Source organism: Brachionichthys hirsutus, chromosome 18 (assembly GCF_040956055.1).
Source record: "Brachionichthys hirsutus isolate HB-005 chromosome 18, CSIRO-AGI_Bhir_v1, whole genome shotgun sequence".
NCBI classification, from domain to species: domain Eukaryota; kingdom Metazoa; phylum Chordata; class Actinopteri; order Lophiiformes; family Brachionichthyidae; genus Brachionichthys; species Brachionichthys hirsutus.
This window is the reverse complement of record NC_090914.1, coordinates 12,191,572-12,218,584: the sequence shown is the minus strand read 5'-3', so window position 1 is coordinate 12,218,584 and position 27,013 is coordinate 12,191,572. Positions and strand designations below refer to the sequence as shown.

General features: G+C 48.9%; 3 protein-coding genes across 3 annotated transcripts; 2 read left to right on the top strand and 1 right to left on the bottom strand.

Moving 5' to 3' along the window:
- The first annotated feature begins 11,305 nt into the window (after nucleotides 1-11,305).
- Nucleotides 11,306-12,158, top strand: LOC137907831 (putative uncharacterized protein DDB_G0271606). Its single transcript, XM_068752187.1, has one exon. It carries the CDS (start codon nucleotides 11,306-11,308, stop codon nucleotides 12,044-12,046), a length of 741 nt encoding a protein of 246 aa, XP_068608288.1. The 3' UTR covers nucleotides 12,047-12,158.
- Nucleotides 12,159-19,406: 7,248 nt separating this feature from the next.
- bend3 (BEN domain containing 3) lies at nucleotides 19,407-22,606 on the top strand. The gene is given in 2 exon segments (XM_068752186.1): nucleotides 19,407-20,148; nucleotides 20,231-22,606. Coding segments are annotated over 2 exon segments (2,763 nt in total). The 5' UTR covers nucleotides 19,407-19,580; the 3' UTR covers nucleotides 22,426-22,606.
- A 2,270-nt stretch (nucleotides 22,607-24,876) lies between these two features.
- Nucleotides 24,877-27,013, bottom strand: mtres1 (mitochondrial transcription rescue factor 1). Its single transcript, XM_068752211.1, has 4 exons — nucleotides 26,922-27,013; nucleotides 26,028-26,451; nucleotides 25,726-25,798; nucleotides 24,877-25,087 (listed from the first exon to the last, which is right to left on the bottom strand). The coding sequence occupies exons 1-4, from the start codon at nucleotides 26,938-26,940 to the stop codon at nucleotides 24,905-24,907; spliced, it is 699 nt and encodes a 232-aa protein (XP_068608312.1). The 5' UTR covers nucleotides 26,941-27,013; the 3' UTR covers nucleotides 24,877-24,904.

Genomic DNA, 27,013 nt, shown 5'->3' with positions numbered 1-27,013 from the left:
ACGCACCGTTGTGACGCACCGTTGTGACGCACCGTTGTGACGCACCGTTGTGACGCACCGTTGTGACGCATCGTTGTGACGCATCGTTGTGACGCACCATTGTGGCGCACCGTTGTGACGCTCCGTTGTGGCGCACCGTTGTGACGCACCGTTGTGACGCACCGTTGTGACGCACCGTTGTGACGCACCGGTGCAACAAGATATCACCATTGTGGCGCACCGTTGTGACGCACCGTTGTGACGCACCGGTGCAACAAGATATCACCATTGTGGCGCACCGTTGTGGCGCACCATTGTGGCGCACCGTTGTGACGCTCCGTTGTGACGCACCGTTGTGACGCACCGTTGTGACGCACCGTTGTGACGCACCGTTGTGACGCACCGTTGTGACGCACCGTTGTGACGCACCGGTGCAACAAGATATCACCATTGTGGCGCACCGTTGTGGCGCACCATTGTGGCGCACCGTTGTGACGCTCCGTTGTGACGCACCGTTGTGACGCACCGTTGTGACGCACCATTGTGGCGCACCGTTGTGACGCACCGTTGTGACGCACCGTTGTGACGCACCGTTGTGACGCACCGTTGTGACGCACCGTTGTGACGCACCGTTGTGGCGCACCGTTGTGACGCACCGTTGTGACGCACCGTTGTGACGCACCGTTGTGGCGCACCGTTGTGACGCACCGTTGTGACGCACCGTTGTGACGCACCGTTGTGGCGCACCGTTGTGACGCACCGTTGTGACGCACCGTTGTGACGCACCGTTGTGACGCACCGTTGTGACGCACCGTTCTGGCGCACCGTTCTGGCGCACCGTTGTGGCGCACCGTTGTGGCGCACCGTTCTGGCGCACCGTTGTGACGCACCGTTGTGACGCATCGTTGTGACGCACCGTTCTGGCGCACCGTTCTGGTGTCTGGGTGTGTGATCCAAGCAGTAATTATTAATGAAGAGAGCTGAGCAGGAAGTGCAGCGGTATTGATTAGGCCGGCTACCCCTGGCGCCAGCCTGGTGGCCTGTGGTTTCCCAGCCTGCTGTAAGCAGGGGGGGGGGGGGGGGCACTGACCCTAACCCTGTCACGGCGGCATCGGACACGACTGAAGGACAGGAAAGAGGGCAGGATGAAGACTCTGCCATGCTAGCAGTGGGGTATTAGAGGGCAGGATGGTCAAACTTCTCATCCAGTCAGAAAGTTGGTTAAAGGTTCGTGTCCCAGATGACAAGTAGCATGACGTGACCGTGACCCAATGACCTTGGGACGGTTTGTAGCCACTTTGGCGGTCCTCATGTTTTTCCATCCAGGTCTAGCCTCCGTTAGCAGGAACCAACTGGTCATGATGCTAACTAGCCACCGTTAGCAGGAACCAACTTGTCATGATGCTAACTAGCCACCGTTAGCAAGAACCAACTTGTCATGATGCTAACTAGCCACCGTTAGCAGGAACCAACTTGTCATGATGCTAACTCGCCTCCGTTAGCAGGTACCAACTTGTCATGATGCTAACTAGCCTCCGTTAGCAGGAACCAACTTGTCATGATGCTAACTAGCCACCGTTAGCAGGAACCAACTTGTCATGATGCTAACTAGCCACCGTTAGCAGGAACCAACCATACCATCCGATATACACCGAATATCACGAAACGGCAAATCAAACGAGTTCGCCGCGGTAGCCTCCATTCCGTATCATTTTTTCGTCGCAAACGAAACGAGCGGTTTGATGCTAGTTTTAAACTTTTTGGATCCAATCATCAAGTCGGGATGTCCGAACCTGAATCAAGTTAAATGGAAGAGGCAAACATCAAAGAGTGGGAGCAAATGTCAGGACGATACGAGGGATCGATACAAGCGTCGAAGAAAGGTGTGGAATATTCGGATTGTGTTGCTGCAAAAAAGACGTGGAAATAGCTGCCTCCGGTTTCTATGATCGAAAGACGCACGCCAGAAACGTAGACGTCTCGAAAACCTATCGATCAATGGATGCTCATTTTGCTCCTTTACATAATTTATTAAGCAGGTACTTCGTGTGTATAGAAGAATATAACTCAACTAGTGTAAAATATCAAATGTTAAACTGTATCATAATTAATAATGTCCAACTATGTACATGAATAAACGCATTTGAAAAAAAAATATGGTGTACGGTTATTTTGTATTTTGTAAGGTTTGTAAGGCCATGGAGCCTTGGAGGTCGACAGGTGTGTAGACAGAGGCGTGGCCACATCAGAACTAAAATAACTACACTGTGCAGCGATGCTCTGAATGCTCTAATGACGGGACCAGGAAGTCAGATAGGAACGCTGTGCAGAGATGCTCTGAATGCTCTAATGACGGGACCAGGAAGTCAGATAGGAACGCTGTGCAGAGATGCTCTGAATGCTCTAATGACGGGACCAGGAAGTCAGATAGGAACGCTGTGCAGAGATGCTCTGAATGCTCTAATGACGGGACCAGGAAGTCAGATAGGAACGCTGTGCAGCGATGCTCTGAATGCTCTAATGACGGGACCAGGAAGTCAGATAGGAACGCTGTGCAGCGATGCTCTGAATGCTCTAATGACGGAACCAGGAAGTCAGATAGGAACGCTGTGCAGCGATGCTCTGAATGCTCTAATGACGGGACCAGGAAGTCAGATAGGAACGCTGTGCAGCGATGCTCTGAATGCTCTAATGACGGGACCAGGAAGTCAGATAGGAACGCTGTGCAGCGATGCTCTGAATGCTCTAATGACGGAACCAGGAAGTCAGATAGGAACGCTGTGCAGCGATGCTCTGAATGCTCTAATGACGGGACCAGGAAGTCAGATAGGAACGCTGTGCAGCGATGCTCTGAATGCTCTAATGACGGGACCAGGAAGTCAGATAGGAACGCTGTGCAGCGATGCTCTGAATGCTCTAATGACGGGACCAGGAAGTCAGATAGGAACGCTGTGCAGCGATGCTCTGAATGCTCTAATGACGGGACCAGGAAGTCAGATAGGAACGCTGTGCAGCGATGCTCTGAATGCTCTAATGACGGAACCAGGAAGTCAGATAGGAACACTGTGCAGCGATGCTCTGAATGCTCTAATGACGGAACCAGGAAGTCAGATAGGAACACTGTGCAGCGATGCTCTGAATGCTCTAATGACGGGACCAGGAAGTCAGATAGGAACGCTGTGCAGCGATGCTCTGAATGCTCTAATGACGGGACCAGGAAGTCAGATAGGAACGCTGTGCAGCGATGCTCTGAATGCTCTAATGACGGAACCAGGAAGTCAGATAGGAACACTGTGCAGCGATGCTCTGAATGCTCTAATGATGGAACCAGGCGAGCTCTTCCTCTGCCCACAATAGAACCAAACAGGAAATGTGTCATTCCGCCGAAAATATCATATTTATGGGTTAAATCCAGAATTCATGCTCAGAATTCAGGCTCACAGAGAAGAGGTGACGCAGCAGAGTCCAGTCTCTGGGTGGGCCCCTTCAAAGGGTTTCATCGATAACATTCATAGATAGTTACCTGAGTCATTGATCATGTGGGGCAGAACAATGACGGGTGGGGGGGGCAATCAGCTGGGTGGACGGTGGTGTTGCCGTGCAACAGACGGAGATGTAGTCTGAACTGGACCAGAAAGCGGCGCCTCCACTTCCTGGACTGTCATCGCGTTCCAGGAAATATTTATCTTCGCTGTGAGGACGCCAGGAAAGACACACGGGAAGGTAAAAGGACCCAACAAGGACGGAGGCCGGGCCCCCCCAGGATGACAAATCCAGTTCCTGAAGAGCGGAGGTCTGGACTTCAACTGGTAAATACACGCTCCCAGTAGAAACCAGCTCTGCACGGTTTGATGGGATACATGTTTACTTGAAGAAGAAAACAGTTCCTCCAGTGGTAAAGCGTAAATGTTTCATGTGCAACCCCCGCCCCCCCTCCCTGACGGCATTGCTGCTGGCCCGAATCGTTTTCATGTCATTGGTAGCCTGGATGAAGAGCAGAAGCAGGACGGCGACTCTCCTCGTTCAGAATTCATTCTGTTGGACAGAAACCTGAAGGTCATTTCAGTTTAAATGAAGCCACGCCTCCCAGTTATGTTAACGCTCACATTTCTGGAAACGCCGGCCGAGGAGGTGGAGTCGGAGCCATCTTTAACTCTGAGCTCCAGATTAACCCTAAACCTAGATTAAACTATGCCTCCTTCGAGAGTTAAGGGGACAGAAATGGAGATAGTCATCACGACTCTCTCCGGATCAACCCCCCCACCCCCCCACCCCTTTTGTCCACCTACGTTGTACATATTAATTGCTTTAGTAATTTATTGTAATTTATGTAAGTTATTTATTGTCATTCATTGTCATTTTGCATCAGTGGTGTAATTTATTTTAGATTAATTGTTAGTTTGCACTGGCGGTGTAAAATCATTTTATTTTTGTTTTTCTAATGTTATTTTGCATCAATTGAGTAATTTAATATTAGTTTTATTTTTATTTGTATTGTTAATTGTCGATGATTTATGTACGAAGGACTTTCAACGGAAACAAGACCGCAAGGGCTTTTTAGAAATGCTCCTCTTAGACAGGATGTGTGACTGTACTTGTACTGTAATACATGCTACTGTGTGACTGTACTTGTACTGTAATACATGCTACTGTGTGACTGTACTTGTACTGTAATACATGCTACTGTTTGACTGTACTTGTACTGTAATACATGCTACTGTGTGACTGTACTTGTACTGTAATACATGCTACTGTTTACTGTACTTGTACTGTAATACATGCTACTGTTTGACTGTACTTGTACTGTAATACATGCTACTGTGTGACTGTACTTGTACTGTAATACATGCTACTGTTTGACTGTACTTGTACTGTAATACATGCTACTGTGTGACTGTACTTGTACTGTAATACATGCTACTGTTTACTGTACTTGTACTGTAATACATGCTACTGTTTACTGTACTTGTACTGTAATACATGCTACTGTGTGACTGTACTTGTACTGTAATACATGCTACTGTTTGACTGTACTTGTACTGTAATACATGCTACTGTGTGACTGTACTTGTACTGTAATACATGCTACTGTTTACTGTACTTGTACTGTAATACATGCTACTGTTTGACTGTACTTGTACTGTAATACATGCTACTGTGTGACTGTACTTGTACTGTAATACATGCTACTGTTTGACTGTACTTGTACTGTAATACATGCTACTGTGTGACTGTACTTGTACTGTAATACATGCTACTGTTTACTGTACTTGTACTGTAATACATGCTACTGTTTACTGTACTTGTACTGTAATACATGCTACTGTGTGACTGTACTTGTACTGTAATACATGCTACTGTGTGACTGTACTTGTACTGTAATACATGCTACTGTTTGACTGTACTTGTACTGTAATACATGCTACTGTGTGACTGTACTTGTACTGTAATACATGCTACTGTTTACTGTACTTGTACTGTAATACATGCTACTGTTTACTGTACTTGTACTGTAATACATGCTACTGTTTGACTGTACTTGTACTGTAATACATGCTACTGTGTGACTGTACTTGTACTGTAATACATGCTACTGTTTACTGTACTTGTACTGTAATACATGCTACTGTGTGACTGTACTTGTACTGTAATACATGCTACTGTTTACTGTACTTGTACTGTAATACATGCTACTGTTTACTGTACTTGTACTGTAATACATGCTACTGTTTACTGTACTTGTACTGTAATACATGCTACTGTGTGACTGTACTTGTACTGTAATACATGCTACTGTTTACTGTACTTGTACTGTAATACATGCTACTGTTTACTGTACTTGTACTGTAATACATGCTACTGTGTGACTGCTTGTACGTGTTCATGATAAATCTTCTACGTACACTGAAGTTAAATATGGAGTTCCACAGGGTTCAGTGCTTGGACCTATTTTATTCACGCTGTATAGCTTAGGTAACATTAAGAAACACAGCATACATTTTCACTTCCTGTTAGATCACGGATTGAATATAAAATCCTTCTACTCACTTTTAAAGCCCTCAACAACCAGGCCCCTCCTTACCTTACAGCAGTGCTTCTCAATTATTTTCTGTTACGACCCCCCTAGGAAGAAAAAAACATTTTGCGACCCCCCCCCCCCCCCCCCCAAAAAAAAGCACTCTTGTATCCTTATTAACATAAAAAGAAATATGAAAAAGAAAGAAATATAGATCACATTACAAAGAATAACTTTATTACCATTTTTTTAAAATATATTTCAAGTGCGTAAATTTGCCTGAAATATTTTTTTAGTCCTTAAACTACAATTTTTACAATTAAATAATAAATAAAATAAATAAATAATAATAAATTAAAATTGAGGAGCACAAAGGAGCACAAAATATAAAACACGGTGAAGCCAAGCGCTACGTACGCTACGTACGCTACTTCATATTTCCTCGTCTTTGCTTTTGACTGCCCTTCCTTTGTTTTATCATCTCCGTCTCTGTCAAATATTTCTCAGCGCTGTCTCTTGAGGGTTTGTTTACAACCGCTCTTCATATCGCGTGCTCTGTGGCGCGCATGCACCGTGCAACACCATAGAGCTAATACTCACTGCGCGCCTCTGACAATCAGGGCGCCACTGCCAACTACTGGAGTGGATGTGAAATTACACTTTAATCTCGTGCGGCAAAAAAAGCATGTTCTCCGCGGTCACAGGCGCCCCCCCCCCCCCCCCCCCCCCAACATCTCCCCTCCGCTGCCTTACAGACCTGATTATCCCACATTGCCCCGCTAGGACCCTGCGGTCCCAAAATGCTGGCCTGCTCGTGGTTCCAAATACAGTAGTCCCTCGATATAATGCGGTTCATTTTCTACGACTTCGCTGCTTCGCGGAGTTTTTTAGTGCAATTTCAGATTTTATTTTTGCACTTGAACGCGCCTTGAAACGGCGCAAGACGAAGGCGCGGTCGGAGGAACTGTGAAATACGCGCGAGTCGCTATTAATCATTTCTCATGTGTTCAACCTCGTAGGTTGATCGTTAAAATTAAATTCGTTATTTCTAAAAGCTATCATGTTTATTTGTTAAGCGTTTGTTTTATAGCGCTCTTATTCTCTGTGTAAAAAGAGGCTTTTATTTTGTAGGAGCATAAACGTCACGTCCCTTTTGGGTTTTGTTTCTTCCTGTTGATACATGTAGCCGCTGCCGTTCCGCTGTGCTAAGCTATCCAATAAAGCAGCATGAGAGGCTAAAGACAGCACGAGTAGAATATTTGTTCTTCTGCACTCCAAGCGGCTCTTTCCTCGACCTGCACGCCTTAACATTATTAACAGGAAAACGTTTACTGTACGTACTATATATTTATATTTCTCCAACAAATGTTTAGTTCTGAAAAGGTTTTGATCTTTGTTTTCATTCTATAATACTGAAACAATCTATTTAGATTAATGCCTGACTGTTAAACGTGTATAAAGTGTGTGGTGAGGGGTTTTACAGCCTTAAAACATTTATGTACATGTATAATAACTAAAAAAAATAAAGATCACCACATTGCGGATTTCACTTATTGCGGGTTGTTTTTGGAACGTAACCCCCGCGGAACATGAGGGACTACTGTAATTCCAAGAGCAGACAGGGGGGCGGAGCTTTCAGTTATCGAGCTCCTTTATGGTGGAATCAGCTCCCTGATTGGTTCGTGAGACAGACACATCTCTATTTAAGTTTATGAAGAGATCGCAGAAACAGGGACGCACATTTTGTGCACGTTTCCCCCTCATTACGTAAGAAGGGGAGGGGTTTATTCCAGACGTGTTTCAGGAGGTGATTCCAGACCTACCAAACTACAAAGGGTTGACTGATGGTTTATTTTGCCGTTCTGGGGTTAAGAACCCAAAATCACCAGAATAGAGTAGAAACACGGGAACATTTCTCAAACACTAACTGTGTCCCGGGACAAGCTGAAAGTACAGTAGTAGTAGAAGTAGTGGAAGTACTGTACATCATTACGCTACGGGTGCACGTCCTTGATTCAGCGAGGCTCCTGGGAGTTCAGCCTAGCTTAGCAGCGGTGTTAGCATGGAGAGTAAACCAGGTCTCTTTCGAGAGGAGACCGGGTGAAGGACGACGAGTGTGCGGCGCCATCCAGAGACTGAACACGAGACAAGCGGAGCCAGTAAAAGCAACGCTAGCACGTATGCTAGTATGCTAATCAGAACAGCACCTCCAGGATGATTTGTGTTGGAGGGAGTTCTAACACAAAGCGTGACGTTTAGCTCACTGTTTTAGCTTCGGGCTGGTTTCTCTGACGGAGGATGATCAAAAGGAGGTAAATAGGACTCGTCGGCAGGGGAGTAGCAGTTTATGCTATACCTGGGGGAGACACCTGTCGTCTGTTATTTTGATCCACTGTTCTTATTTGGGTGTTACAATCAGCTGATAAATAACTAAACCTCATATACAGTGGTGAACTGCTTTTGTGTATATATTTACACAGTCTCTGTCCGTTTTTGGGATGTCCATTTGTCCTCTTGGTAAACACCTGCTCACGTCACACAGGTGATGGGAACAGGCCGTTCTCCTGTGATGGCCCAAAAACGACATTTTAACGAGCTCATCCCGGCGTTAAGTGCTGCCCGCCGGCCCCTCGGCGCCCGGCTGACCCTGGGCCGCGCTTCCTTCCTGCTCGGGTCCTCCTCGCCTCATTGGCTGACGGATCAGACTGCCATGGAAACGGCTCATTAGTGGAATAATGAGAATCCACCAGCCACTCGTCTTGTTACATCTTCTCTGGTTTGATGTGTTTGTGGCTGGGAGCAGAACACGGTCGTGTGTGCACGAGACGGACAATGATCTGGATTCTGAATCTGGATTCTGAGGTTTTCGGTTCATCTCACCCAGACTAACGTCTCTGGCCAGTTAGGAAACCAGTTAAAGATATCGAGTAACCAGTTCTGCTCAGTGTGTCGCAAACTAAAACGTCCCTCTGCTGCAAAAATCTGGTCAACTTTCTAATGGCTGCCTTCCCGTATTGATCGTCTCCCTTTCAGCGGCCAGAAGCTCCAAATTAAATGATTTCAAAGCAAAACATTCTGACGTTTTAACCCATAATCCATGAACTTGATGCCACGAGGCGGCGTGACTTGTGATGTGCAGCGAGTCGCGGCGATTCGGCGGTAATCTGAGGACACTGAGCCGGAACCTCCATGTGATTCACTGTGGGGAGTCAGATACGGCTGAGGGAGATTAATAGTTAAATCAATTCATTTAATTTACTCCAAAAACTATTTGAGAATCTGTAAACTCTAGTGAACGTAAAATATAAATACCAAAACCGGTCTTTAAACGGTCCTTGTTCCCGAGTCCAGCGGTGCGTCCAGAAAGACGCCGATGGCAGAGACTCGCCTGAGAGGCGGCCGGTAGCTGAAGGTCAGAACTGAGACGTTTCTGTGTAGTACATGGATTCTGGCTGGTTCTGTGTAGTACATGGATTCTGGCTGGTTCTGTGTAGTACATGGATTCTGGCTGGTTCTGTGTAGTACATGGATTCTGGCTGGTTCTGTGTAGTACATGGATTCTGGCTGGTTCTGTGTAGTACATGGATTCTGGCTGTTTCTGTGTAGTACATGGATTCTGGCTGTTTTTGTGTAGTACATGGATTCTGGCTGGTTCTGTGTAGTACATGGATTCTGGCTGGTTCTGTGTAGTACATGGATTCTGGCTGGTTCTGTTTAGTACATGGATTCTGGCTGGTTCTGTGTAGTACATGGATTCTGGCTGGTTCTGTGTAGTACATGGATTCTGGCTGGTTCTGTGTAGTACATGGATTCTGGCTGGTTCTGTGTAGTACATGGACTTCTGGCTGTTTCTGTGTAGTACGTGGATTCTGGCTGGTTCTGTGTAGTACATGGATTCTGGCTGGTTCTGTGTAGTACATGGATTCTGGCTGTTTTTGTGTAGTACATGGATTCTGGCTGGTTCTGTGTAGTACATGGATTCTGGCTGGTTCTGTGTAGTACATGGATTCTGGCTGTTTCTGTGTAGTACATGGATTCTGGCTGTTTTTGTGTAGTACATGGATTCTGGCTGGTTCTGTGTAGTACATGGATTCTGGCTGGTTCTGTGTAGTACATGGATTCTGGCTGGTTCTGTGTAGTACATGGATTCTGGCTGGTTCTGTGTAGTACATGGATTCTGGCTGGTTCTGTGTAGTACATGGATTCTGGCTGGTTCTGTGTAGTACATGGATTCTGGCTGTTTTTGTGTAGTACATGGATTCTGGCTGGTTCTGTGTAGTACATGGACTTCTGGCTGTTTCTGTGTAGTACATGGATTCTGGCTGGTTCTGTGTAGTACATGGATTCTGGCTGGTTCTGTGTAGTACATGGATTCTGGCTGTTTTTGTGTAGTACATGGATTCTGGCTGGTTCTGTGTAGTACATGGATTCTGGCTGGTTCTGTGTAGTACATGGATTCTGGCTGTTTTTGTGTAGTACATGGATTCTGGCTGGTTCTGTGTAGTACATGGATTCTGGCTGGTTCTGTGTAGTACATGGATTCTGGCTGGTTCTGTGTAGTACATGGATTCTGGCTGGTTCTATAAGCTCTGACTCGCAGAAGGCTGAAGGACAAAGTCGCTGAACAGAGACATGTCGCTCAGTCTGGCTACCAAGAACTAGCTTACGGCAAAACACGACATGGGAGAGATTCATCCCGAAGAGTGTCTGGTCCTGGTCCTGGTACTGGTCCTGATCCTGGTCCTGGTCCTGGTACTGGTCCTGCGAGGACGCGGACTGATGCTGGGGAGGAGACAACACAGAGACGTGTTGGAGCCGCGCCCTGAAGGCCTTCACGCATACTGGTCTGAATGAGGATCTGATGGTGAATCTGTCCCAAGAAAATCCCCGATAAATCTAGAAACCATGTATTTACAGACTCTGCTTGTGTTTGTGTAACGCCCCCCCCCCCAGAGGTTAGAGAAAAGGACGCACACCCCGGGTGTGGAATATTGTTTTCTATCTTTATCAGTTTGATCTCATAAATGCTCCCGTAGTTTCTACCAGAATCGAGATCCGTAGCTTTTGAAGAGGCATAACATTTGATCCGTAACAGAATCACTTCAAGTACAATTTGATCTTACTTTATATTTATACCATTCTTGTTTCAGTCTATCGCCACTTGGGGGCGATGTCGGCCAAGGAATGTAGTCTGTGTGGCTCCAGGCAAGACGGATGCCCCGACAAGCAGCGTTCTATAAATGTTACTCAGAATTCAGCTCATATATTTTAACGTTTACATCTCAGTATGAATTAAACTAGAGTTTCTGAATGGGGCAACAACAACAACAGGAACAACAGGAACAACAACAGGAACAGGAACAGGAACAACAACTACAACAACAGGAACAACCACAGGAACAACAACAACAACAACAAAAACAGGAACAGGAACAACAACAACAGGAACAGGAACAACCACAGGAACAACAACAACAACAACAAAAACAGGAACAGGAACAACAACTACAGCAACAGGAACAACCACAGGAACAACAACAACAACAACAAAAACAGGAACAGGAACAACAACTACAACAACAGGAACAACCACAGGAACAACAACAACAACAACAAAAACAGGAACAGGAACAACAACTACAGCAACAGGAACAACCACAGGAACAACAACAACAACAACAAAAACAGGAACAGGAACAACAACAAGAACAACAGCAACAACCACAGCAACAACAACAGGAACAACAACAGGAACAAGAACAACAGGAACAACCACAGGAACAACAACTACAGGAACAACCACAGGAACAGGAACAACAACAACAACTACAACAACAGGAACAACCACAGGAACAACAACAACAACTATTACAACAACAGGAACAACAGGAACAACAACAACAACTACAACAACAGGAACAACAACAACTACTACAACAACAGCAGCAACAACAGGAACAGGAACAACTACTACAACAACAACAACAACAACAACATCCTACCCGGGACGTCTCCGTCAGGAGTTCACACGGTGCCCTCGTGTCTGAGTGACTCCACCCCTGCTGCATGTTCAAATGTCCTGCGACAAACTGGTGACTTGTCCAGGGTGAACCCACCTCCCACCCAATGTCAGCAGGGACAGGCTCCAGCCTCCCCGTGGCCCCCCAGGACTAGAAAGACTAGTGTTCCTGTACTTGGTTGTCCTCAGCATCCTGCTGTCCTCATGAGCACTTTGAGAGGACCAGAACCCGAGCATGACCCTGGATTACAAAGGGGGGGGGGGGGGGGCTTGGGTCCTACAGCGCCACGCGAAGGTAGACACAGAACACGGTCTACGTACCGGCCTGAGACGCGTTGGTTCATTTCTGGTTCACAAACAGGATGTATGTAAAACAAAACTTAAATCGTGTGTACTTGTAATCTTGTATTGTGTGTTAATCGTTGGTCTTTCCAAAGTAATAAAGTTGTGAAACATTAAAAGAAACTTTGAACTTTCAGGTATTTCATTTAATGAGAAACGAGTGACTGAGCCTAATTACCTGTCCGAGGTAAGGAGCACTAACTACTGTAGGCTAGTACCTGTCCAAGGTAAGGAGCACTAACTACTGTAGGCTAGTACCTGTCCAAGGTAAGGAGCACTAACTACTGTAGGCTAGTACCTGTCCAAGGTAAGGAGCACTAACTACTGTAGGCTAGTACCTGTCCGAGGTAAGGAGCACTAACTACTGTAGGCTAGTACCTGTCCGAGGTAAGGAGCACTAACTACTGTAGGCTAGTACCTGTCCAAGGTAAGGAGCACTAACTACTGTAGGCTAGTACCTGTCCAAGGTAAGGAGCACTAACTACTGTAGGCTAGTACCTGTCCAAGGTAAGGAGCACTAACTACTGTAGGCTAGTACCTGTCCAAGGTAAGGAGCACTAACTACTGTAGGCTAGTACCTGTCCAAGGTAAGGAGCACTAACTACTGTAGGCTAGTACCTGTCCGAGGTAAGGAGCACTAACTACTGTAGGCTAGTACCTGTCCGAGGTAAGGAGCACTAACTACTGTAGGCTAGTACCTGTCCAAGGTAAGGAGCACTAACTACTGTAGGCTAGTACCTGTCCAAGGTAATGAGCACTAACTACTGTAGGCTAGTACCTGTCCGAGGTAAGGAGCACTAACTACTGTAGGCTAGTACCTGTCCGAGGTAAGGAGCACTAACTACTGTAGGCTAGTACCTGTCCGAGGTAAGGAGCACTAACTACTGTAGGCTAGTACCTGTCCGAGGTAAGGAGCACTAACTACTGTAGGCTAGTACCTGTCCGAGGTAAGGAGCACTAACTACTGTAGGCTAGTACCTGTCCGAGGTAAGGAGCACTAACTACTGTAGGCTAGTACCTGTCCAAGGTAAGGAGCACTAACTACTGTAGGCTAGTACCTGTCCGAGGTACTAGCCTAACTACTGTAGGCTAGTTAGTGCTGGAAGATTAATGCTTGTCAGGATTGTCTTGTTTCAGACGTCTTTGGATAATTCGGCCTCCATTGATCCACAATCAACTGCAGAACCATGAAGCTCTAACAACGGCGCTGGAGGAAACTGATTGGTCTGAAACTTTAAACTCCGCCTCTGTCGAGGGGACCTGGTCTTCCTTTAAATCTGCATTTCTGTCCGTAATCGATAAGATAGCACCCATAACAGCTGTTCGGGTCAGAGCCCGTACAGAACCTTGGATGAAGGGGGAAATATTGAATGCCATCAAGCTCAGAAACAAATGTTACTCTGAGTACAGAAAAACCAACAACGAGGAACTACTGGAAAAAAGCAGAAAACTACGCAATGAGGTTAACAAAATGATAAAAAATGCCAAAAAGAACTTCTTAAATGAGAACATTGAGGCAAACAAAAGCAACCCACAAAAACTGTGGGAGGCCCTAAAACAATTAGGCTGCAGCAACAGACTCCAAACAAAAACCAGAAATATCTGCATTAACTCAAGTGGTTCACTCCAGACCGACAGGTTGGTGCTAGCTAATTGTTTTAACAGCTTTTTCACCACTATTGCCCCCTGTTGGTCAGCAAACTCCCCCCGCATTCAGGTCTGTATGGTTCTGACCACATCCAGACTCACTATGAGAAGCTAGGTGCTAAAAAGGACACTTTCTCTTTCACACCTGTAAATACCGTTGATGTGCTAAAACAACTAATTGCCCTTCAACCTAACAAGGCCACGGGCCTCGACCACATACCCACCCGGTTCCTCAGAGACGCAGCTGTCTCTATCGCCCCCGTGGTAACCCATCTGATAAATGTATCCATCGATCAGTGCCACGTCCCACAGGAATTCAAGACGGCGCGGGTTATCCCTCTGCATAAAAAAGGAAACAAATTAGAACCTGGCAACTACCGCCCTGTTTCCATCCTTTGTTCCATCTCAAAGGTTATGGAGAGAATAATCCAGGAGCAAATCAACCGCTACCTCGCCGAGCATAGCCTGCTCTTTGAATTCCAATCGGGCTTCAGAACATCCCACTCCACTGACACCTGCCTCATATATCTGACCGACTACGTCAAGCGTGAAGTAGACTCGGGCAAGTACTGCGGCATGGTCATGCTGGACCTCCAGAAGGCCTTTGACACCGTTAACCATTCAATCCTATTGAATAAACTAGGGGCGATTGGTTTTGATAGCACATCAACAAACTGGATGAAATCGTACCTTGAGGGACGAGAACAAATGGTGGACATAAACGGAACCTTGTCCTCGTCCCTCCCGGTAAGCTGCGGGGTTCCTCAAGGCAGCATTCTAGGACCGTTACTGTTCCTCCTATACATTAACGACATGAATGCTGCCTGTAACTGCAAATTGTTCCTGTTTGCTGATGACTCAGCACTCCTGATTTCAGGAGAGGACAAAGTGCAGGTTGAGGAAGCTCTCAGCTCTGAGGTCACCAGAATCCGTACTTGGCTTACTGATAACAAACTGTCACTACATCTTGGTAAAACAGAATCTATTCTTTTTGGGTCTAAACACTCTCTAAGTGAGATAAATGTTAATGATTTCAAGGTCACAGTCGATAATACAGTAATCTCCAGCAAAGAAGAGATTACCTATTTGGGCTGTGTTCTTGACAAATACCTGTCTGGCGATAGTATGGCAACTAAGGTGATCAAAAAAGTCAATCAGAGAACAAGATTTTTGGGCAGAATGTCTCCTTTTGTCTCCGGACGCTTGCTGGAGCCCTCGTTCAGCCCCTCTTTGACTATGCTAGCACCTCCTGGTATTCAAACATCAAAATGTCCCTGAAAACCAGGCTCCAAACCTCCCAAAACAAACTGATTCGGCTACTCCTCAATCTGGGGCCCATGACCCACCTTCTTCCTGGACATTTTGCTAGCCTAAAATGGCTCAGGGTAGAAGACAGGGTTAAACAACTCAAAATGGGATTGGCATTTAAAATAGTCAATGCAGCTCTGCCCTCAGTCCCCTCAATCCCTGCATACCTGAATAAACACCTCCACAGATTTAGTGACACCCACAGCCACAACACTAGAGGGAGCTCAAACAACAACCTGATTACCCCCTCCTATAGGACTAACATGGTAAATCATCTTTTTACAATACTGCCCCCCAAGGGTGGAACGGTTTGACTCCTGCCCTCAAAACAGGCACCTCTTTGGCCTCTTCAGGGGGACAGAAACGGAGATAGTCATCACGACTCTCTCTGGATCAACCCCCCCCCCCCTTTTTTTTGTCCACCTACGTTGTACATATTAATTGCTTTAGTAATTTATTGTAATTTATGTAATCTATTGTCATTCATTGTCATTTTGCATCAGTGGTGTAATTTATTTTAGATTAATTGTTAGTTTGCACTGGCGGTGTAAAATCATTTTATTTTTGTTTTTCTGTTACGTTGCATCAATTGAGTAATTTAATATTAGTTTTATTTTTATTTGTATTGTTAAATGTGGATGATCTATGTACGAAGGACTTTCAACGGAAACAAGACCGCAAGGGCTTTTTAGAAATGCTCCTCTTAGACAGGATGTTTGACTGTACTTGTACTGTAATACATGCTACTGTGTGACTGTACTTGTACTGTAATACATGCTACTGTTTGACTGTACTTGTACTGTAATACATGCTACTGTTTGACTGTACTTGTACTGTAATACATGCTACTGTGTGACTGTACTTATACTGTAATACATGCTACTGTTTGACTGTACTTGTACTGTAATACATGCTACTGTTTGACTGTACTTGTACTGTAATACATGCTACTGTGTGACTGTATTTGTACTGTAATACACGCTACTGTGTGACTGTACTTGTACTGTAATACATGCTACTGTGTGACTGTATTTGTACTGTAATACACGCTACTGTGTGACTGTACTTGTACTGTAATACATACTACTGTGTGACTGTACTTGTACTGTAATACACGCTACTGTGTGACTGTACTTGTACTGTAATACATGCTACTGTGTGACTGTATTTGTACTGTAATACACGCTACTGTGTGACTGTACTTGTACTGTAATACATACTACTGTGTGACTGTACTTGTACTGTAATACACGCTACTGTGTGACTGTACTTGTACTGTAATACATGCTACTGTTTGACTGTACTTGTACTGTAATACATGCTACTGTGTGACTGTATTTGTACTGTAATACACGCTACTGTGTGACTGTACTTGTACTGTAATACATGCTACTGTGTGACTGTATTTGTACTGTAATACACGCTACTGTGTGACTGTACTTGTACTGTAATACATACTACTGTGTGACTGTACTTGTACTGTAATACACGCTACTGTGTGACTGTACTTGTACTGTAATACATGCTACTGTGTGACTGTACTTGTACTGTAATACACGCTACTGTGTGACTGTACTTGTACTGTAATACACGCTACTGTGTGACTGTACTTGTACTGTGATACATGCTACTGTGTGACTGTACTTGTACTGTAATACACGCTACTGTGTGACTGTACTTGTACTGTAATACATGCTACTGTTTGACTGTATTTGTACTGTAATACATGCTACTGTGTGACTGTACTTGTACTGTAATACATGCTACTGTGTGACTGTACTTGTACTGTAATACATGCTACTGTTTGACTGTACTTGTACTGTAATACACGCTACTGTGTGACTGTACTTGTACTGTAATACATGCTACTGTGTGACTGTACTTGTACTCATTCTATCTAATAAATATATTCATCATCATCAAATTAACACGCGTCACGTGACGTCACGGTCTCGAGCGGCTTCGACATGGGTCCCGCTGCCCACGGGAGGCTCCACGCGTCACGTGACGGCGGTAAGTCAACATTTTTCAAAAGGGCGGCGCTATTGTGTAGAAGTCCCAGTTTGACTGTAACGGTGGTCTTTTTCCGTTTATTTTTAATTTTTGCTACATTTGTTTATTTTTCATTCCTCTTCACACAGCTGCGCGGAAGTGACACGGCAGGCGCGCGCCCCGTCACGTCACGTCACGTCACGCGAGGCAGCGCTGAAGCCGAGCAAGCAAAGAAAACAACAACAAGAACACATTTTGCCAGGCAACGCGCGCCGCGTCTCTGGAGACATGTCCGACACGACGCGGACCGTCACGCAGGACTGCGTGGACTCCTAAAGGTGAGCCCCGGCCGCCGGCCACGCGCCTCCGCCTCTGAATTTAACGCGGTGCGCGCGGGAGGGGGTGCTCGTCCACGCAAACGTCGCCGCGTCATGAACCCTGACAGACAAAATGTTGCCGTGCTTGTCATCGCTGAGGCTGTCGACGTGTTGGGGCGCGCGCTGTGACTCAAAGGTTCACGAGCGGAAGAATGAGGAAGTGGCTCCTGACTCACACGCACACGCACACGCACGAAATGTCCCTCCCCTGCTTCTGTGACGGAAAATACCGATTTGAATCCGTGGAAGCTGCTCGACGTGTCCGCCTGCTGCGGGTCACGTGCTGTTAGGGGATTAGGATTAGCATAACAGCTAAAGAGACCAGGGTTAGGATTAGCATAGCAGCTAAAGAGACCAGGGTTAGGATTAGCATAGCAGCTAAAGAGACCTGTGTTAGGATTAGCATAGCAGGTAAAGAGACCAGGGTTAGGATTAGCATAGCAGCTAAAGAGACCTGTGTTAGGATTAGCATAGCAGCTAAAGAGACCTGTGTTAGGATTAGCATAGCAGCTAAAGAGACCTGTGTTAGGATTAGCATAGCAGCTAAAGAGACCTGGGTTAGGATTAGCATAGCAGCTAAAGAGACCATAGTTATGATTAGCATAGCAGCTAAAGACACCAGGGTTAGCATTAGAATAGCAGCTAAAGAGACCTGGGTTAGGATTAGCATAGCAGCTAAAGAGACCTGGGTTAGGATTAGCATAGCAGCTAAAGAGACCTGGGTTAGGACTAGCATAACAGCTAAAGAGACCTGGGTTAGGATTAGCATAGCAGCTAAAGAGACCAGGATTAGGGTTAGCATAGCAGATAAAGAGACCTGGGTTAGGATTGGCATAGCAGCTAAAGAGACCTGGGTTAGGACTAGCATAACAGCTAAAGAGACCTGGGTTAGGATTAGCATAGCAGCTAAAGAGACCAGGGTTAGGGTTAGCATAGCAGCTAAAGAAACCTGGGTTAGGACTAGCATAGCAGCTAAAGAAAACAGGGTTAGGGTTAGCATAGCAGCAAAAGAGACCAGGGTTAGGGTTAGCATAGCAGCTAAAGAGACCAGGGTTAGGGTTAGCATAGCAGCAAAAGAAACTAGGGTTAGCATAGCAGCTAAAGAGACCAGGGTCACCATAGCAGCTAAAGAGACCTGGGTTAGGACTAGCATAACAGCTAAAGAGACCTGGGTTAGGATTAGCATAGCAGCTAAAGAGACCAGGGTTAGGGTTAGCATAGCAGCTAAAGAAACCTGGGTTAGGACTAGCATAGCAGCTAAAGAGAACAGGGTTAGGGCTAGCATAGCAGCAAAAGAGACCAGGGTTAGGGTTAGCATAGCAGCTAAAGAGACCAGGGTTAGGGTTAGCATAGCAGCTAAAGAGACCAGGGTTAGGGTCACCATAGCAGCTAAAGAGACCAGGGTTAGGGTTAGCATAGCAGGTAAAGAGACCAGGGCTAGCATTGTGGCTAAAGAGACCAGGGTTAGGGTTAGCATAGCAGCTAAAGAGACCAGGGCTAGCATAGCAGCTAAAGAGACCAGGGTTAGAGTTACCATAGCAGCTAAAGAGACCAGGGTTAGGGTTAGCATAGCAGCTAAAGAGACCAGGGCTAGCATTGTGGCTAAAGACCAGCTGCAGCTCTGAATCAATCAGACATGCTTTATTGAAGTGTCTCTTGTTTATTAAAATGAATCCAAACACTGCAGAAGAACCATCAGAGAACCTAAAGGTGCTGAAAACGCCCAAGATTACACAATTCATCCTTGAGAATGCTGTCTCCCCCCCCCCACAACATTTAAAGAACTACTCAGATGTGTTCTGGTACTACAATCAGACCTAGCAGTGGGCTTGTTGGGTTTATTTACATCCACTATGACATCATCAAAGTACTGTTCTCGTCTTTCTGTTACTTGTAATCCATGAAGGTAACGACTGCTTCTTTCCAGGCTATGACTTCCTCTGAGGATGGAGCAGCGTCAACCGGAGCGATGCTGGAGGAAGGTGCGTTCAGGGACCCGTCTGGAGCAGCTTCAACCGAAGCGATGCTGGAGGAAGGTGCGTTCAGGGACCCGTCTGGAGCAGCTTCAACCGAAGCGATGCTGGAGGAAGGTGCGTTCAGGGACCCGTCTGGAGCAGCGTCAACCGAAGCGATGCTGGAGGAAGGTGCGTTCAGGGACCCGTCTGGAGCAGCTTCAACCGGAGCGATGCTGGAGGAAGGTGCGTTCAGGGACCCGTCTGGAGCAGCTTCAACCGAAGCGATGCTGGAGGAAGGTGCGTTCAGGGACCCGTCTGGAGCAGCGTCAACCGGAGCGATGCTGGAGGAAGGTGCGTTCAGGGACCCGTCTGGAGCAGCGTCAACCGAAGCGATGCTGGAGGAAGGTGCGTTCAGGGACCCGTCTGGAGCAGCTTCAGCCGAAGCGATGCTGGAGGAAGGTGCGTTCAGGGACCCGTCTGGAGCAGCTTCAACCGAAGCGATGCTGGAGGAAGGTGCGTTCAGGGACCCGTCCGACGATGACTCCACTCAACACTTCATTGTATTCTGATTGTCGTTCTGAACGTTTGTCTGCAGAGCATTTCCAGGATGTTGAGGAGGAGAGGGACGCCTTGGAGACGTCCACGCGGCCTGAAGGCCTCGGCGGCGCGTCCTCTGGAGACACCGAGGCGGCGACGGACCCTCACAGGAACAGCAAACGGGTTCGAGTGTCTCGCGAGGTAAGCTAGCGTTTAGCCCTTCCAGCCCCGCCCCTCTGGGTCCTGACGATGTGCTCCTCGTAGGGGAGGCGGGGCCTGATGGAGGACAGAGCGTCCTACAGGAAGCCGCTCTTCAGCATCTCCCACAGGATCTCAGAGAAGAGGAGCGCCCCGGGTCCGGAGCAGCCGGCCAATCACGGCGTCCGGAGCCAGCTTGGCTCCAGCAGCGTCCTCTCAGGGGACAACGGCGCCCCGAAGACGTTCCCAGCGTCGGACGCCGTGGGCCCGGCGGCGGCGGACTCGAACCTGCAGCCACTGATTGAGAAGATGTTCCTGGTCCTGACCTCCCTGACCTCCAGCATGACGCAGCTGCACAGCAAGGTGGACGCGTTAACCCTCGAGGTGCTGCGCATCAAGAGGCAGATCAAGCCGGGCTTCCAGCCCCCCCCGGAGTACCTGCTGACCAGCGACGACCTCGACCAGCTGATGGCGCAGACTTCCAGCGCCGGGGAGCTCGGGTGTCGGTTGCTGGTGCAACTCTTCCCAGAGCTGTTCGAAGCGAGGGAGCGTCCTCAGGGGCGCACGGCGAGCACGGCGAGCACGAGACCGCTGCAGCTGCAGCTCATCCGGAGCTACGTGGAGGCGTGCTACCCTTCGGCGCGGGACAACGCCGTCTGGCAGGACGAGTGTCTGCTGCAGATCAACGACCTGGTGGACAGCTTCTGGGCCCAGAGGGACACGGACAGGAAGCAGACGGTCGCAGGTGCAGGCATCAAGGCGGAGCGTCCTCCAACCTGCTGCTTCATCAACGAGCAGGGCCGGGAGGAGCTGGACGAGTTCTCCTCCCCCGAGGACTTTGTTGTCTTTCTGTTGCACCGTCTCTTCCCTGAACTCTTTGAAGAGGGACGCGTGCCAGAGGGCCTCAGTAGCGTAGGACGATTCATCCTGGACTCCGACAAGATGGAGATCATCAGGAAGTACATGGAGGCTCATTTCCCTGATGTCCCCGAGGACAGCTGGCTCCAGGTGTGCATCCAGCACATGGAGGACGAGGGTCCTCACAGTAACGAGGACAATGTCAACGAGGAGAGCGATCAGGAGGACACCTCCATTAACGTCCCGGAGGTGGGCGATTATGAAAAGACCAGTCTCAGATCCAAGAAGTTGCTGCTGGCGGCTGTGGACTTCGACCACCTGGACATCCCTCTCCCGGACTTTCATGTTGGTCCAGAGTCCCTCTTGTCCAGGGAGCAGCTGAAGACCAGCTATGAGTGCAGCTTGTCTCTGGGGAACTTTGCTTCGAGGCTGCTGGTGCTCGTCTTCCCGGAGCTCTTCACCCAGGAGAACGCACGCAGGCAGTACAACTGCAGCGGCTCCCTGGGCAAGAAGCAGCTCGACCCGGTCCGGGTGAACCTGATCCGGCACTATGTGCAGCTGGTCTGCCCGCGGGCCAAGAGCGACAGGGTGTGGATCCTAGAATTTGTGGGGAAACTCGACGAGCGGTGCAGGAGACGCGACCCGGAACAGAGGAAGTCCTCTCTGCAGCACCGCAAGGTGAACGGCCAGGACTCCGAGCAGGACTATGGCTGCCGGGTGAACCAGTTCCACCCGGATAGCATGAGGGAGGAAACGGACACGCCCTCGCTACCCCCGGAGAAGAGCAGCAAAGACTTCTGTAAGGTCCCCCTGGAGGAGCTGACCGTGTCCCAGCCCGCCTTCCCCGTCCCTTTGCTCTACCTGCTGTCGGACGTGGAGGTGCGGGACATCGTCCAGCAGAGTCTCTCCGTTGGGAACTTCGCCGCCCGGCTGCTGGTGCGCCTGTTCCCGGAGCTCTTCACCCAGGACAACCTGCGGCTGCAGTACAACCACTCCGGGGCCTGCAACAAGAAGCAGCTGGACCCCGCCCGCCTCAGACTCATCCGCCACTACGTGGAGGCGGTGCACCCCGTGGACAAGATGGAGGAGGTGTGGCACTACGAATGTGTCCCGAGCATCGATGAACGCTGCCGCCGCCCCAATCGCAAGAAGTGTGACATTCTCAAGAAGGCCAAGAGGTCAAGCGCCGTGTCGTAGGCGCAGTACGTCTTAGCCCGTCATGTAGTGATCAAAGCTGAGACGGCACCGTTGGACTCTAGTCCTTTGTAGACTAAAGCTGGAACGGACCGTTGGACTCTAGTCCTTTGTAGGCTAAAGCTGAAACGGCACCGTTGGACTCTAGTCCTTTGTCGGGTAAAGCCGAGCTGTTGCGAGTTTCTTCCGTGCTACTCTCATGCTACTCTCATGCTACTCTGACGCTACTCTCATGCTACTCTGACGCTACTCTGACGCTACCCTCATGCTACTCTGACGCTACTCTCATGCTACTCTGACGCTACTCTCACGCTACTCTGATGCTACTCTGACGCTACTCTCATGCTACTCTGACGCTACTCTGACGCTACTCTGACGCTACCCTCATGCTACTCTGACGCTACCCTCATGCTACTCTGACGCTACTCTCATGCTACTCTGACGCTACTCTGACGCTACTCTCACGCTACTCTGATGCTACTCTCATGCTACCCTCATGCTACTCTGACGCTACTCTCATGCTACCCTCATGCTACTCTGACGCTACTCTGATGCTACTCTGACGCTACTCTGATGCTACTCTGATGCTACTCTGATGCTACTGACGCTACTCTGACGCTACTCTGACGCTACTCTGATGCTACTCTCATGCTACTCTGATGCTACTCTCATGCTACTCTCATGCTACTCTCATGCTACTCTGACGCTACTCTCATGCTACTCTGACGCTACCCTCATGCTACTCTGATGCTACTCTCATGCTACTCTGACGCTACTCTCACGCTACTCTGATGCTACTCTGACGCTACTCTGACGCTACCCTCATGCTACTCTGACGCTACTCTCATGCTACTCTGACGCTACTCTCACGCTACTCTGATGCTACTCTCATGCTACCCTCATGCTACTCTGACGCTACTCTCATGCTACCCTCATGCTACTCTGACGCTACTCTGATGCTACTCTGACGCTACTCTGATGCTACTCTGATGCTACTCTGATGCTACTGACGCTACTCTGACGCTACTCTGACGCTACTCTGATGCTACTCTGATGCTACTCTGATGCTACTCTCATGCTACTCTCATGCTACTCTCATGCTACTCTCATGCTACTCTGATGCTACTCTGATGCTACTCTGACGCTACTCTCACGCTACCCTCATGCTACTCTGACGCTACTCTGATGCTACTCTGATGCTACTCTGACGCTACTCTCATGCTACCCTCATGCTACTCTGACGCTACTCTGACGCTACTCTGATGCTACTCTCATGCTACTTTCATGCTACTCTGATGCTACTCTGATGCTACTCTGATGCTACTCTGATGCTACCCTCATGCTACTCTGACGCTACTCTGACGCTACTCTGATGCTACTCTCATGCTACTCTCATGCTACTCTGATGCTACTCTCATGCTACTCTGATGCTACTCTCATGCTACTCTCATGCTACTCTCATGCTACTCTGACGCTACTCTGACGCTACTCTCATGCTACTCTGATGCTACTCATGCTACTCTCACGCTACTCTGATGCTACTCTCATGCTACTCTGATGCTACTCTCATGCTACCCTCATGCTACTCTGATGCTACTCTGACGCTACTCTCATGCTACCCTCATGCTACTCTGACGCTACTCTGATGCCACTCTGATGCTACTCTGATGCTACTCTCACGCTACTCTGATGCTACTCTCACGCTACTCTGACGCTACTCTGATGCCGCTCTGATGCTACTCTGATGCTACTCTCATGCTACTCTGACGCTACCCTGATGCTACTCTGATGCCACTCTGATGCTACTCTGATGCTGCCCTCATGCTACTCTGACGCTACTCTGACGCTACTCTGACGCTACTCTGATGCTACTCTCATGCTACTCTCATGCTACTCTGATGCTACTCTCATGCTACTCTGATGCTACTCTCATGCTACTCTGACGCTACTCTCATGCTACTCTGACGCTACTCTCATGCTACTCTGATGCTACTCTGACGCTACTCTGATGCTACTCTGATGCTACTCTCATGCTACTCTGACGCTACTCTGACGCTACCCTCATGCTACTCTGACGCTACTCTCATGCTACTCTGACGCTACTCTCACGCTACTCTGATGCTACTCTGACGCTACTCTCATGCTACTCTGACGCTACTCTGACGCTACCCTCATGCTACTCTGACGCTACTCTCATGCTACTCTGACGCTACTCTCACGCTACTCTCATGCTACTCTGACGCTACGTCGTCTTGTTGTTGGTTAAAGAGCTGAAGCGGTGGCCGTAGCTAACATGCTCTGAAACACGCTGGTCCCGACTAGCATTGTGTTTTGCTATTACGTGAAGCCTTCTTACAGAAGTTTATATTATTAACATGCTAGCAGCTAGTTCTCATAAAATCAATAACAGAAACGTGCACGCTGTGAACTATTCATGCAAATGAACCTCAGACGTCAGAACCACCGCGGTACGTTTATTCAGTCACGGCTGGAACGCCTCGTCCCTGGGAAGGTCCAAAGAACTCCAGCGCCTCATCGACACTTTGAACTTGTCCGTGGACGTTAACTGGCCAAAGACCTTCCGGGGAATGACCCTCATCAGAGTGACCCTGTTTGTGTCCCGGTTCTCCGACAGCACCATGTCCAAGGTGTCTCCAACTTTAACCTGCCGAAAGAACAAGGTGAGACGTGAGCTGAGACCCGACGGGGTGCGCTCGGTTCTGTCCTGAGGGACCCGACGGGGTGCGCTCGGTTCCGTCCTGAGGGACCCGACGGGGTGCGCTCGGTTCCGTCCTGAGGGACCCGACGGGGTGCGCTCGGTTCTGTCCTGAGGGACCCGACGGGGTGCGCTCGGTTCCGTCCTGAGAGACCCGACGGGGTGCGCTCGGTTCTCTCCTGAGAGACCCGACGGGGTGCGCTCGGTTCTCTCCTGAGGGACCCGACGGGGTGCGCTCGGTTCCGTCCTGAGGGACCCGACGGTGCGCTCGGTTCTCTCCTGAGGGACCCGACGGGGTGCGCTCGGTTCTGTCCTGAGAGACCCGACGGGGTGCGCTCGGTTCCGTCCTGAGGGACCCGACGGGGTGCGCTCGGTTCCGTCCTGAGGGACCCGACGGGGTGCGCTCGGTTCCGTCCTGAGGGACCCGACGGGGTGCGCTCGGTTCCGTCCTGAGGGACCCGACGGGGTGCGCTCGGTTCCGTCCTGAGGGACCCGACGGGGCGCGCTCGGTTCTGTCCTGAGGGACCCGACGGGGCGCGCTCGGTTCTCTCAGGAGAGACCCGACGGGGTGCGCTCGGTTCTCTCACCGTTTTGCTCTTCTTGATGAGCTTCTGTCCGTTTAGTCTCAGCTTGTTGTCGTAGAAAGCGTCTTCAATTTTGCTGTTGGAAGATAAGTCAGCACGGTAAGAGGAGCAGGCGGTCAGAGTGAGGGGAGCAGGCGGTCAGTAAGGGGAGCAGGCGGTCAGAGTAAGGGGAGCAGGCGGTCAGAGTGAGGGGAGCAGGCGGTCAGAGTGAGGGGAGCAGGCGGTCAGTAAGGGGAGCAGGCTCTTAATTTACTGGCTGTTATTTAATCAGATTAGCTCGAAGGCTGGATTCCAGTCAGACTCACTTTCGTGCGATGTCCAAACCAGCTTTCATGATGACATCGTAGCGAAAGGACGGAACGTGCTTCTCAAAATCTTTGTAATCCTTGGGCAGGTGCTCATCGACCTCTTCATCGTCACTGTCCTCCTCCTCCTCTTCCTCCCGCTTCCTCTGGGCAGCAGCTTCCTTCTTCTTGCTCTTGAACCTCAGCGACTGCACCGACCAGCCTCTGGCGGCGTCTCTGCCGTGGAGCGCCGGCCCGGGCCCGCTGGTGGCCGTGGGAGCCGCGCAGCCCCACAGCTGCCGGGTGTGGACGGCCCGGGGACACCACGGCGTCTGTCTCAGGCCGCCGCCGGCAGCCAGCAGCTGACCCGGGTTCAGCAGGCCCAGCTGCCTCATGGCCAGAGCCTGAACCACCAGACTCTGCATGTTGGTGCCCAGGCCCGTCACTGGGGAAGCAGAATCAACCAATCAATAATGGGCAAAAAGCTTCTGTTGTCAAAATTCAAACGTTTCGTGCCTGTTTTCATTTAATTCTGCAAAGTGGAACCTACAAAATAAAAGCCTGACTCTCAGCCCCGGCTTTGTGAATGTTGTTACCCTTTACTTTGACAGGCCTGTTTCAGTAGCTCTGAGCAGCAACCGTTACTCAATGCGCACCCTTTGTTCACCCCATTTTAATCGATCGGCCACCGGAAGTTGTGTTCCGCCTCCATTTTGACGCTGTTTTATTGGGGAGCCTCTCCGTCTTTATTTCATGCTGTTCCTGCCGCTGTTCAGGCTGGAGACGTAGCTTAGCAGCTAGCTTTGAGCTAGCGGGCCCTGCCGAGCCTAGCAACGCGCTCGCAGCATTTACTTTAGCGCTAAACGCGCAGAAGGTCGTGATAAACGCGCAGTCATGACTTTAACGTGCACTCACCGATGGAATAACCTTTCATGGCTCGTCGCGTCACTCCGTCGGCGCTCGGTTCTGCGTCATTTTCCTACCAGCGGGTATAATCTCTCGCCCCC